Source organism: Anabrus simplex, chromosome 1 (assembly GCF_040414725.1).
Source record: "Anabrus simplex isolate iqAnaSimp1 chromosome 1, ASM4041472v1, whole genome shotgun sequence".
NCBI classification, from domain to species: Eukaryota; Metazoa; Arthropoda; class Insecta; order Orthoptera; family Tettigoniidae; genus Anabrus; species Anabrus simplex.
The window spans coordinates 969,626,422-969,639,635 of record NC_090265.1 but is presented as its reverse complement, the minus strand read 5'-3'; the positions used below and the strand labels follow the sequence as shown (position 1 = coordinate 969,639,635).

Here is a 13,214-nt window from a genome sequence, read left to right as displayed (position 1 = left end):
TGTATGTTCTCGACCACAAAAGGAACTACTTACATGATGCACCTCAGGACAGTTCATCCTTGTAGAGCTCCAAACCAGTTGAATGACTCAAGTTACAATCCCTTTCCAAGCATTTTCTTCATTGTGAGCAGTATTAGTTCAACAAAGCTATTTCAACATTTCGTTGTGTTTTCCGGACAAGAGAGTGAGTGCAAATGCTTTGCTGGATTTTTCCAAGGTTTTGTTTATCTCAAAATTTTCTTTAAGGTTATCATTCTACTGTGCTGACAACATGAATTGGAAACTTTTAGTGAAACTGTTTTACCCTTCAACAGATTCTCACATTTTTCTTAGACTGCTGATGTTTTGCATTTTTCTATTAAACATTAAAGTTAACTCTTTTTCTCTACTTCTCTTTGTTTTTGCCCTGATTGTTTTTTTTTTTATTTCTCTTGCTGTAACTTATTTTCTAGCTCTCTCATTCTTCTTCAAATGACCAAGTCTTTATATAAATTTATGCAGTTTTTCCCATCTCTAGTGCACTTTTCGTCATCACCATGGTTGACGTGTTTTTTATTGAGGTTTCCGCTTAAGATAAACATTCACGTGACATACAATACAATTGATAATGAAAATAAAATTGAAAGTCTAAAATTATTGGAAGCATAGAGGTGACATACAATAAAGCTACAGTCTGTTATCCCTGTGTAATTTTGTAAAAGATAACAGTAAATAACATCTTACCAAACAGTGAAACATTTTCGCACAAAATTACACATTACTGCTTTCTGTAAACACATGTCCAGAACTGTGCTGCCTACTAGTGTGCTTTTACTGATCTAGCCAAGCAATTCTGTTGGGGGTAACTCTTTGTGGAACTTGAATTAAAGAACTTGATTTACTTTTAATTTGATTTATTAAAATAATAGTAATTGTTCCGGATATATCGTGAAACGTAGAGGTGTAAGAAGGTGCGGGCAAGAGTGGGTTTATAGAGAAAAGATCAAATTTTAATTTAAAATTCTAAAATTGGAAATTTTATTTCTCTCCTAGTTGTTATGTTTCCTTTTCTTTTCAGATCTTAAACTTTGTTAAACAATAACACATAATAGTTGGAAATACATAGGGGGAGCTCTACAGCTCTAGAAACAATAATTATTTGAAATCAGGTACAGTAAGAGTTGAGATAGATAGCTCAAATGTTAATCCATTTCCAAGAGCACAATTGCTCCAATTAATTACATGAAAGGAGACAAGGTTCCCGAATTTACAACATTAGAAAGAGCGTCTTTGCTCCACACAATTACTCTCTAGGAGATTACACTCCAAACTTTACAAGATCCAAGCCTCTCAATGGCACAACTCAACTTTTATATTAGGTAAGCATTAACCTATTTCCACTGTCTTACTCGCTCGACAGTCTACATTGCATTAAATAGGAAATAGAATAAGATTAGTTAACAGGGGCAATAAGTGCCCATTCTACCTGGCCTTAGTAAAAAGAAAAGTTATTGGTCGAAAAACAAAATGTTAGGAGGTGAACACTTGTACTCCTTCGAAATTCACAGTAACATAATTAAAAACCCTATGTGGGCTTATGGGCCGACGTTACAGAGGCTAAGCCTATACTATGGAGGTGACTAGACGGAGAAAAAATTTAAATTACCAAAGTTTACGAAATCATAGTCACCTCAAAATCAAGTTGAAGGGGAATAAAAGAGTGTTCCCACTCTTTATTCCCTAAGTTAGACTAAGGTCTTTAGACTTGTTGAAAAGTTACATGTAAAGATTACATTAAAATAGGATTTTTTGAAACCTTTCCCTCGAGTTAGCTTTCTGAGACAATTACATGATTAAGAGATGTCTGCCATTACCTTGAGCTGGTGGACCTTCCGGAGATGGACGAGGCAAGTCCACCCCTGCCTCCTTTACTAACACTCTACTGCTGGACTGGAGCGATCAAAAGCCAACATGGCCCAAAAGGTCCCAGCTTTTATAGCGGAGAGAAAGGTTCCAGAATTCTCCGGGCCGAAGACTTGAACACACCCACAAATTTGATTGGTTGATTAAATGAATTTTAAAAATTCCTTATTGGTTAATTTTTAAGGCTAGCAGGAAGTGATAGACGTGCTGACAACCTAAAAACAATCTACAAACAATTCAGTTTCACCAACTAATGACTACAAAATTTCTCTTGAAAACTAATTGTCCATCCTCTCACCAGAGGGAGCACATAAGTTGACAGTAGAGACATCTGACGATAAACATTCACATTTCTTCCACTAGAAATTTCACAGTTTGTATTAGAAATGGCCTTCTAAAAGGCGCTCGTTTTAAATGTACGGAGTTTGTGTACCTCCGGTACAATAACAATATTAATCAAATATTTCTATGATAGTAAAATAATTATATTATATCAGTGATATTCTGCAGGAATTCTGTGAAATGAGAGTGATTTCATATCTAAATAAACAGTAAAAGACCGAGCTCGATAGCTGCAGTCACTTAAGTGTGGCCAGTATCCAGTAATCGGGAGATAGTGGGTTCGAGCCCCACTGTCGGCAGCCCTGAAGATGGTTTTCCGTGGTTTCCCATCTTCACACCAGGCAAATGCCGGGGCTGTACCTTAACCCGCCAGTACTCGCGGGTGAGCGCTGCGCTCACTTTAATTTTTAACAGCTTGTAACTCTAACCTAGTGGAAATTGGCAAGCCAAGCTCTCGTCTACCTTCCTTTCTGAGTATCCCCTTTGACGTATACAGGAAACCGGAAACGTGAGTGCTTCCCAGACGCTTTGATTTCAATTTTGGTGCAGGCGTGAACGGAAGTGAGCGCAGCGCTCACCCGCGAGGATCCGTGTAACTTTTTGTGCATGTGCGAAGTAATGCGAGTCTGAGTGCCGAGTGATGTTTTATTAACATATTGAGTATGGAACGTGAAGAACACATTCGGAAATGGTTGTTAGAGGAATCTGATGATGAAATTTTAGGCTCTCCTCTGATAGTAGGGAATGATACTGAAGATTCGGAGGGAGAGATTGAAAACAGTGATCATGACACTAGCAGTGAAGTAGCTGCTGACGATTCTGATTTTGATGAGCACATCGGGCCTCATTATGTTGGTAAGGACAATGTCACGGTGTGGAACATTCATCCCCCTCCACACAACAGGCGAAGGAGCAAGAAGAATATTGTCATTCATCCGCCAGGTGTGAAAACACATGCTCAGCACGCAGTGACAGTTCTCCAGTCGTGGGACTTGTTCTTTCCTAACGATGTGATTGCTGAAATAGTGAACTACACAAACGTTCGTTTGCGGAAGTTCAGACAAAATTACACTCGTGAGCGTGACGTATTGGACACAAATGTGAACGAAATAAAGGCTCTGATTGGTTTGTTGTACTTAGCGGGAGTTCTGAAATCATCACATCAAAATATTCGAGACTTATGGGCAACTGATATGACAGCACCGGAGTATTTTCACCTGGTAATGAGTTACAATAGATTTTATTTGCTTCTTAGTGCCCTGAGGTTTGATGATATTCGCACTAGGCAGCAAAGGAAAGCTCTGGATAAGTTGGCGCCAATCAGAGAAATATTTCAAGGTTTTGTTCGGCGATGTGAAGATAATTACAGTGTCGGGGAATACGTCACACTAGACGAAATGCTGGAAGCATTTCGTGGCAGGTGCAGCTTCAGGCAGTACATTCCAAACAAACCATCCAAATACGGAATCAAAATTTTTGCCTTGGTTTGTTCTCGGATGTTTTCTACTGCAAAGATGGAGATATATGCGGGAAGACAGCCTGAAGGTCCCTTTGTATTAGACAATAGTCCTAGTAGTGTCGTCAGAAGAATGGTTCAGCCAATAGAAAACAGCGGCAGGAACGTGACTGTCGACAATTGGTTTTCTTCCGTTGGGATTGTGAATGAGCTTGTACGGGAGAAGAATCTAACAATGGTCGGAACACTGAAAAAAAATAAGCGGGAGATTCCGCCAGAACTAGTCAACACTAGATCCAGGCCAGTAAATAGCAGCATTTTTGCTTTTGGGGAGCATTGCATGCTGATTTCGTATGTGCCTAAAAAGAATAGAAACGTAATTCTCATATCAAGTATGCACGAATTTCCAGTAATTGATGAAACAACAGGGGACCTTATGAAACCAGAAGGACTTACGTTTTATAATTTGACGAAAGGAGGGGTCGATGTTGTTGATGAAATGAAGTCTTTGTACTCTGTATCTAGAGTGTGCTGCAGATGGCCTCTAAGAATATTTTTCACAATGTTGGATATTGCCAGTATCAACAGCCAGATTATTTATCGTTTGAACACATCTGAAGAGTTACCCCGGAGGAAGTACCTGAAAACACTCGCCCTGGACCTTACAAAATTCCATCTTGAAGAAAGAGTTGCAAAATCTGGAATTCACTCAGATCTGCGTCTGAAAATTCTGAAAGTTCTGGGGGAAAAGCCCGATCCTCCACGAGAGACATCGTCGGGAAGGGAAAAGTGTGCATACTGTCCAAGAAAGAAGAACAGGAAAACAGCAGCCAGATGTGTGAAATGCAGTGCACCAATTTGCGGAGACCACATAGTAACTGTTTGTGAACCGTGCCATTTTCCACATCCGGATCAAAGCGACTGGGAAACGGAATAAAGGTGACAACAGTGTTGAGTATATTGAAACACGTGTTCCACAAGAAGATGTACTGTTGCCTAATTTACGAACAGGTTCAACAGTGACAGTTCTATCGGCAGAAACATTGATTTATTGACGTTTGTTCGGCTTTTATTGTTTTATTTTGTTTGTGCAGAACATGGTTATATGTCACGCTACTATCCATATTTCAATAAATTAATACATTCTAACCTGAATAAAGTGAGCGAACCCCAATAATTCTAGTAAGATTAACCTAAATATCTATGAATCATGCATTCAAACCTATATTAAGTGAGTTAAACCCAAGCATGTATACTGTTATTTCAAAACTGCAATTATAGTGAATAAATCTCCTTCTCTGAATGAACGTTGGCAAAAGAAATCGTTAGGAAAACGAACGTACACGAGGTGAGCGCCGCGCTCACCCGCGAGTAACGGCGTTGCTCGGCCGCGAGTACTGTCGGGTTAATTAAGGCCACGGCCGCTTCCTTCCACTTTCTATGCCTTTCCTATTCCATTGTCGTCATAAGACTTATCTGTGTCGGTACAACGTAAAGCAAATAGCTATTAAACGGTAAAAGTCCACTTAAGGTAAAAGAAACGGGAATGAAAGACAAACTTAAATTTCCACTTACTTTAAGAACCACCCATATATTTTCTGTTATATCTTGAAATTAATCTATACAAATTGTTCCCCCAGTCTTCAGTTGTTCTAACAATATTACGGTTTGATGATGGAGAAGTATTTTTCATGGTTCTTTTGTAAATTGATTGTACTTCTGTTTCATTGTGTTTTACAGACCTAGCGTTGGATTTTGGTGAAATATGGGTCGCAAAGTTACTGTTGCTGTGTGTACTCTGAACCAGTGGGCTTTAGACTTTGAAGGTAATCTACACAGAATACTAGAAAGTATCCAGGAAGCCAAGGAGGCTGGGGCTACATTTCGCTCTGGCCCTGAATTGGAAATCTGGTAAGATGTCCTGCTAATTTTATGAAACATTCCAACTGTGAAAGTGATTTGTAGTCTGCCTTTAAGTGTTGTGGTATGATTCTTGTGTGATTCCTAAATCCCTCATTATTCTTTCAGTGTATTGAGCTGATAAGTTCACACTTCAGGCACACTTAATTGTGTGATAGCTAGCTTCTCTTCAAGGCAATCAAACCAACCCCATGGCACTACAGCCCTTGAAGGACCTTGGCCTACCAAGTGACCTCTGCTCTGCCGGAAGGCCTGCAGATTAAGAGGTGTCGTGTGGTCAGCACGACGAACCCTCTTGGCCGTTATTCTTGGTTTTCTAGACTGGGGCTGCTGTCTCACCGTCAGATACCCCCTCAATTTTAATCATGTAGGGTGAGTGGACCTCGAACCAGCCCTCAGGTTCAGATAAAAATCCCTGACCTGGCCAGAAATCGAACCCAGGCCTCCAGGTTAGAGGCAGGTACGCTACACCACGGGGCCGGCCTTCAAGGCAATCATAGATTGTATATTGGTCAACAGGCATGAGATATTTATACCAGGAAATCCATATGGTTTGGATTCCTCATAGAACTAGCTGTTCCATTGTCTATAATCACTAGATTACTGCATAAAATAACAAACTTGCAATAGGGGCCTTCTCCACTTCCTACTGTATAGTATACAGAAACTGTTATCTCACCAACAGTATTTCTTTACATTATTTTGCAGTGCCATGGGCTGTGCTTTGTCTTTTGTTGACGAGTTCTTGAGATTTACTTTACTTTTTCTTGACACTAACCCCCTGTGGGTGGGGGCTGCAGATGAAGAATACATCCAGGGTTTCCGTAACCACAAAGACTCACACACGCAATGCTGTCAATTGTGTACACTATTTTATTTACAAATTATATACACATTATACACACACACTAATAAACTGCCATCTTGAACTGACTTGAAGAAGAATAAGAAGCAGAAGAAGAAGACTGCCGCATTAGCATGTCAACCAGTTACCAAAACAAAATCACAACACAAGTTCACACACTCGACTAACGACTTTCGCTAAGAACTCTTCACCGTCTCTTTACAAAATACCTTGCCTGGGCAGGCTTCTATAGAAGTATGACACATATTTTCTCAAATTTTCTCAAGTCTCAAATGACCTATTTACAGATGATTAGAACATTCTGTAAAACTCTCGTGACAAAGGTGTGTTCTTCTAGACTATTACCCTGTGTTGCACAACATTACATTGGATTTATACATCATATTTACAGGTACCTCCCCTGCGAACCATGTGACCTTGCCGCGGTGGGGAGGCTTGCGTGTCCCAATGAAGCAGATAGCCGAGCCGCAGGTGCAACCATATTGGATGGGTATTTGTTGAGAGACCAGACTGAGAAATAGTTCATCAAAAGGGGGGTAGCAGCCTTTTGGTAGTTGCATGGCTTAGCTGTGTTGATACTGCTACACGGCTGAAAGCAACGGGAAACTACAGCCGTAACTACCTTCCGAGGACATGCAGCTCTCTCTGTATGAATGATGTACTGGTGATAGCTTCCTCCCGGGTAAAATATTCTGGAGGTAAACTAGTCCCCCATTCGGATCTCTGGGTGGGGACTACACGAGAGGGGGCGATCATCAGGAAGATGGATACTGACATTCTGCGAGTCGGAGCGTGGAGTGTTAGAAGTTTGAAACGTTGTGGTACATTAGAGAATCTGAAAAGGGAGATGGATAGACTAAAGTTAGATGTAGTTAGAAGTACGTTGGCAGGAAGAACAGGATTTTTGGTCAGGCGACTACTGAATTATCAACACGAAATCAAATGGGAAATGCAGGAGTTGGTTTAATAATGAATAAGAAAATAGGGCAGCAGGTAAGCTACTACGACCAGCATAGTGAAAGAATTATTGTTGTCAAGATAGACACCAAACCACTGCCCACCACAATAGTGCAGGTCTATATGCCTACTAGTTCAGCAGATGATAAGGAAATTGAAGGAATATGTGAAGAGAGAGAAGATTTAATACAATATGTAAAATGTGACGAGAATCTAATTGTGATGGGAGACTGGAATGCAGTGGTAGGGTCAGGAAGAGAAGGTAATACAGTAGGAGAATTTGGATTGGGACAAAGGAACAAAAGAGGAAGTCGACTGGTTGAATTCTGCACTGATCATAATTTAGTCCTTGCCAATACTTGGTTCAAACACCACAAACGACGGCTGTATACTGGAAGGTATCAATTAGACTTCATTATGATTAGGCAGAGATTCAGAAACCAGGTGTTGGATTGCAAAACATTCCCAGGAGCAGATGTGGACTCTGACCACAACTTGTTGGTCATGAAATGCCATCTGAAGTTGAAGAAATTGAAGAAAGGAAAGAATGCAAAAGGATGAGATCTAGACAAGTTGAAAGAAAAGTGTGTGAGGGATTGTTTCAAGGAACACGTTGCACAAGGGATAAATGAAAAGGCTGAAGGAAACACAATAGAGGAAGAGTGGATAGTCATGAAAAATGAAGTCAGTAGGGCTGCTGAAGAAATGTTTGGAAGGAAGAAAAGTTCAACTGAGAATCAGTGGATAACTCAGGAGATACTAGTCCTGATTGATGAATGATGAAAATACAAGAATGCTTAGAAATGAAGAGGGCAGAAAATAATACATGCGATTAAAGAATCAAGTGGATAGAAAGTGCAAGGACCGAGCTCGATAGCTGCAGTCGCTTAAGTGCGGGCAGTATCCAGTAATTGGGAGATAGTGGGTTCGAGCCCCACTGTCGGCAGCCCTTAAGATGGTTTTCCATGGTTTCCCATTTTCACACCAGGCAAATACCGGGGCTGTACATTAATTAAGGCCACGGCCGCTTCCTTCCAATTCCTAGGTCTTTCCTATCCCATCGTCGCCGTAAGACATATCTGTGTCGATGCGACGTAAAGCAAATAGCAACAACAACAACAAAAAAAAGTGCAAGGTAGCTAAGGAAGAATGGCTGAAGGAGAAGTGCAAGGATGTCGAAGGTTGTATGGTCCTGGGAAAGGTAGATGCTGCATACAGGAAAATCAAGGAAACCTTTGATGAAAGGAACTCTAGATGTATGAATATTAAGAGCTCAGATGGAAAGCCACTTCTAGGGAAAGAGGACAAAGCAGAAAGATGGCAGGAGCATATACAACAGTTGTATCAAGGTAAAGATATAGATAATTTGGTTCTGGTACATGAAGAGGCTGTTGATGCTGATGAAATGGGAGACCCAATATTGAGGTCAGAGTTTGACAGAGCTGTTAGTGACCTAAATAGGAACAAGGCACCTGGAATTCATGACATTCCCTCTGAATTACTGACTGCCTTAGGAGAAACCAGCGTGGCAAGGTTATTCCATTTAGTGTGCAAAATGTATGAGACAGGAGAAGTCCCATCTGATATTCGGCAGAATGTTGTTATACCTATTCCCAAGAAAGCCGGTGCTGACAGGTGTGAAAACTACTGCACCATTAGTTTAGTATCTCATGCCTGCAAAATTTTAACACATGTTATTTACAGAAGAATGGAAAAACAAGTTGATACTGAGTTGGGAGAAGACCAGTTTGGCTTCAGAAGAAATCGAGGAATACGTGAAGCAATCCTGACTACGTCTGATCTTAGAGGATCGAATCAAGAAGGACAAGCCCACGTACATGGCATTCGTAGATCTAAAAAAGGCATTCGATAATGTTGATTGGACCAAGCTATTTAAGATTCTGAAGATGATTGGGATCAGATACCGAGAACGAAGAATTATCTACAATCTGTATCTGCAGTAATAAGAATTGAGGGCTTTGAAAAAGAAGCAGGAATCCAGAAAGGAGTGAGGCAAGGCTGCAGTTTGTCCCTCTCCTTTTCAGTGTTTACATAGAACAGGCAGTAAATGAAATCAAAGAGGAATTTGGAAAGGGAATCACAGTCCAAGGAGAGGAAATCAATAACCTTGAGATTTGCTGATGATATAGTTATTTTATCTGAGGCTGCAGAAGATCTCGAGAAGCTGCTGAATTTTATTGACGAAGTCTTGGGTAAGGAGTACAAGATGAAAATAAATTCAAAAACAAAAGTAATGGAGTGCAGTCGAATGAAGGCAGGTGATACAGGAAATATTAGATTAGGAAATGAAGTCGTAAAGGAAGTACATGAATAATGTTATTTGGGTAGTGAAATAACTGACGATGGCAGAAGTAAGGAGGACATAAAATGCAGACTAGCACAAGCAAGGAAGAGCTTTCTTAAGAAAAGATATATGCTCACTTCAAACATTGATATAGGAATTAGAAAGATGTTTTTGAAGGCTTTCGTGTGGATCGTGGCATTGTATGGAAGTGAAATATGGACGATAGCTAGCTCAGAAAGAAAGAGAATAGAAACTTTTGAAATGTGGTGTTACAGAAGAATTCTGAAGGTGAGATGGATAGATCAAATCACGAATGAAGAGATACGGTGAGAGGAGATCGATTTGTCTAAATTTGACCAGAAGAAGAGATAGAATGATAGGACACATCTTAAGACACCGAGGACTTGTTCAGTTGGTTTTTGAAGGAAGTATAGGTGGTAAGAACGGTAGGGGTAGACCAAGGTATGAATATGACAGGGAGATTAGAGCAGATGTAGGATGCAATAGTTATGTAGAAATGAAAAGGTTAGCACAGGATAAGGTGGCATGGAGAGCTGCATCAAACCAGTCTATTGGCTGATGACTCAAACAACATTTACAGTTAATAATTAATTATATACTATTAATTACATGTTCTTACATTAAATACTCTCTTATTAATATACATTCAGCAGATGTATCGTGACATAACCACGCATGTTTTGTTACACAAGACAGATCATACAACACACAAATAATAAATGGTACGACCACAATCTATACCAAATAAAGTCCGTACATAACTACATTTCTTCTTCTTCTTTTAATATTTTACACTTTGGAGCACTTTAATCAGTCACATACATTAAAGTCTAATAGTATTAAATAGCTTTTCAGCTTCTTCTTCTCCCAAAACTCCTTCATCCTGTCAGACCTGGCCACCGTTTGGTTGTCAGTAATGGTGTACTTCCTTCGTTCTAATGTTATGAGTTTGAATCGTAGGTGTTTTTTCCTTAGAATCCTCTTCTTTTCTCTGCCTTCAGTTTGGTGCATTGATAAATTTAATTCTTCTAAATCATTCATGATCTCTGTGAACCAAGTGTTCTTTGTTTTATTTTTCCAGAAGTAACTAAATAACTCCTTCACTAGTCGCATTTCTGGCAGTCTGAATAGATGACAAAAAAAAGGCAATTCTGCTTTTCCGTATTGTATCTGTTATTGATTTGCTTTCACGTTACACCACTTCATTAGGTAATAATCTCCATTGGCCATCAACTTGGTGTTTCTTATTGATGATTGTCCTGATGATTCTTCTATCACTTTCTGCAATATATCGGTTGTTGATTTAGTGTTCAACTTGAAGAGTGTTTCACTAGCGTAAGTTGCTTTGGGTTTTACAACTGTATTGTAATGTCGAAATTTAGCATTCATGGAGAGAGATTTTTTTTTTTAATAAGTTGGCCAGGTGATTTGCTGTGCTGTTTTCAGTTTAGATGTTCTGCTGTCGATTGATGTTTTCTATTTTGTGTTCCAGGTTATTATTTCCCCAAGATATTTGAAATTCACAATCTTAATTTGTTTTCCATTGTCGAGGCGAATGGCTGGTGTTTCAGTTCTGAAGGTCGGCATTTCAGTATTTTAAAATGAGATTCACAGTCCTATTCTAGCAGCAATTTTCTCAAGTTCTTCAATACTACTTCTTCCTTACTATTTGCTAGTAGTGCAAGATCGTCTGCGAATGCTAGGCAATTAAGTGATCCTGATGTTGGAATGACATTTACCCATTCTCGCATTACTTTCTCCAGGGCACAATTAAGCAATAATGGCGAGAGTCCATCTCACTGTCTTTAAGTCCAGTGTGGATTTCAAATGGCTCAGACAATTCACCTCTAAAGTCGACTCTCGACTTAGTATTCTTAAGAGTGATTCCAATAAGATTGATGAGTTTTTGGTGTAAACTTTGTAAATAACGATAATAATAATAGACTTAAACGATTTCATAGCCACATGTCATCATCATAATAATAGTAATAACTACAATAACAACAACACCTGCTAACCGAGCTTGATATTTTCACTGTTTACCCATGGGTTTAGAGAATTGTTTCCAAGTTATACTAGTCCATTACACTTGCATCAGGGTATTAGTTAAGGCAGCTTAAAGGGGTGACATAGATGTAGAAATGGATTATGGCATTGGAATCATTAACTGGATCCTCTGTAGATGGGAAGGTTTGAATATATCCATAGGTAAGCTCTACATTTTGTAGAATAAAAGGGTCAAGTGGCCATCGGACCCCTCTCGAGGGTTAGTTGGAGACCGACCAAAATTTATGTGCATGGTGCTTGGGGAAGGGCCTCTTACATGTGTGATTACACTCAAAAGCCCAGGTGGCATCCATTACCTGTTGGGTGGGAGTGTCATGTACACTGTAGCGGTATCCATCTGACAGCACAGGTCCCACACACCCGAATGCCTGAGCATATCATTATTAACAATTTCTTTTTATTTCTTCATTGTTGTTATTAAAGCTCTATGTATGCTATGGGGACCATGCCTGTGTGGATGATTTGAGGACGGCTGCTCTGGTGCTCAGTGCCTCAGTCAGACCGTCCTAGGGATCATTCAACATCGGACCCTGGTCATTATCTGCTATGATCAGGTGGATATTGTCTTGGCTGCATGCTCGGCTACAGAGGCCCCTGATCGGAGTGGGTGTCATTCGGGGAGGATTGTTTGGACATGGCTTTGAAACGACTGAAACCTATCCAGGGTACTCCACCACCAGGTTCTTTAACCTTTGCATTTCTCAGGGCGGCAACCCCTTTGGAACAAGCACAGCGTGAAAATTTGGGATCCAGTTTCCCTAGAATCCTGGTTGCTACCAGGACTTACGGGAATTATTTCAAGCTGGTCAAATCTGTCTTGTTTAGTAGACACATAGATGGTAGTTTGTTGTTAAAGACATGCACTGCAGTTCAGGCTGATCTGTAGCTCAAATGTAATCACTTTGGTAAAATCCCCGTCAAAGAGGTGGAAGAGTACAAATCCTTGAATATGGTTCATGGAGTCATCTTCCACTGCGACTTGATGTTGAACATTGACGCTGGGCTGATGGAAGACATGAAGAACAATCGTGTGACACACGCCTGGTGCATTACACGCAAAGTCAATGGTGAAGATGTTGCCACTGGTGCTTCTATTGTCTCCTTCAAGTTTTTAGTGTTATCAGAGAAAGTCACTATAACGACCTATTGTTCCAATGTTAGGCCGTACATCCCGCCTCCCATGTGGTGTTTTAACTGCCAAAGGTTTCGACGCATCATATCTTGTTGTTCGAATCAGTCTATGTGGTTCATGTGGAAAAGAAACTCATGGCGCAGAACAGTGCACACCTCGTACAGATGCACTAACTGCTCTGATTTTAATTCTCCTAGAGATAGAAACTGTTCTGTCTATCTCAGTGAGAAGAAGATCCAGGAGATCC

At 40.1% G+C, this 13,214-nt stretch overlaps 1 protein-coding gene across 3 annotated transcripts in view; it reads left to right on the top strand.

Annotated features, from left to right (window-relative positions):
- Window positions 1-13,214, top strand: part of Nadsyn (NAD synthetase) — a 200,668-nt gene that overhangs the window by 13,142 nt on the left and 174,312 nt on the right. For all 3 annotated transcript variants that reach the window (XM_067136801.2, XM_067136802.2, XM_067136804.2), the window contains exon 2: window positions 5,441-5,611. In XM_067136801.2, the coding sequence (XP_066992902.1) occupies window positions 5,466-5,611 (146 nt within the window). In that variant the 5' untranslated portion in view covers window positions 5,441-5,465. The remainder of the gene's footprint in view (window positions 1-5,440; window positions 5,612-13,214) is intronic.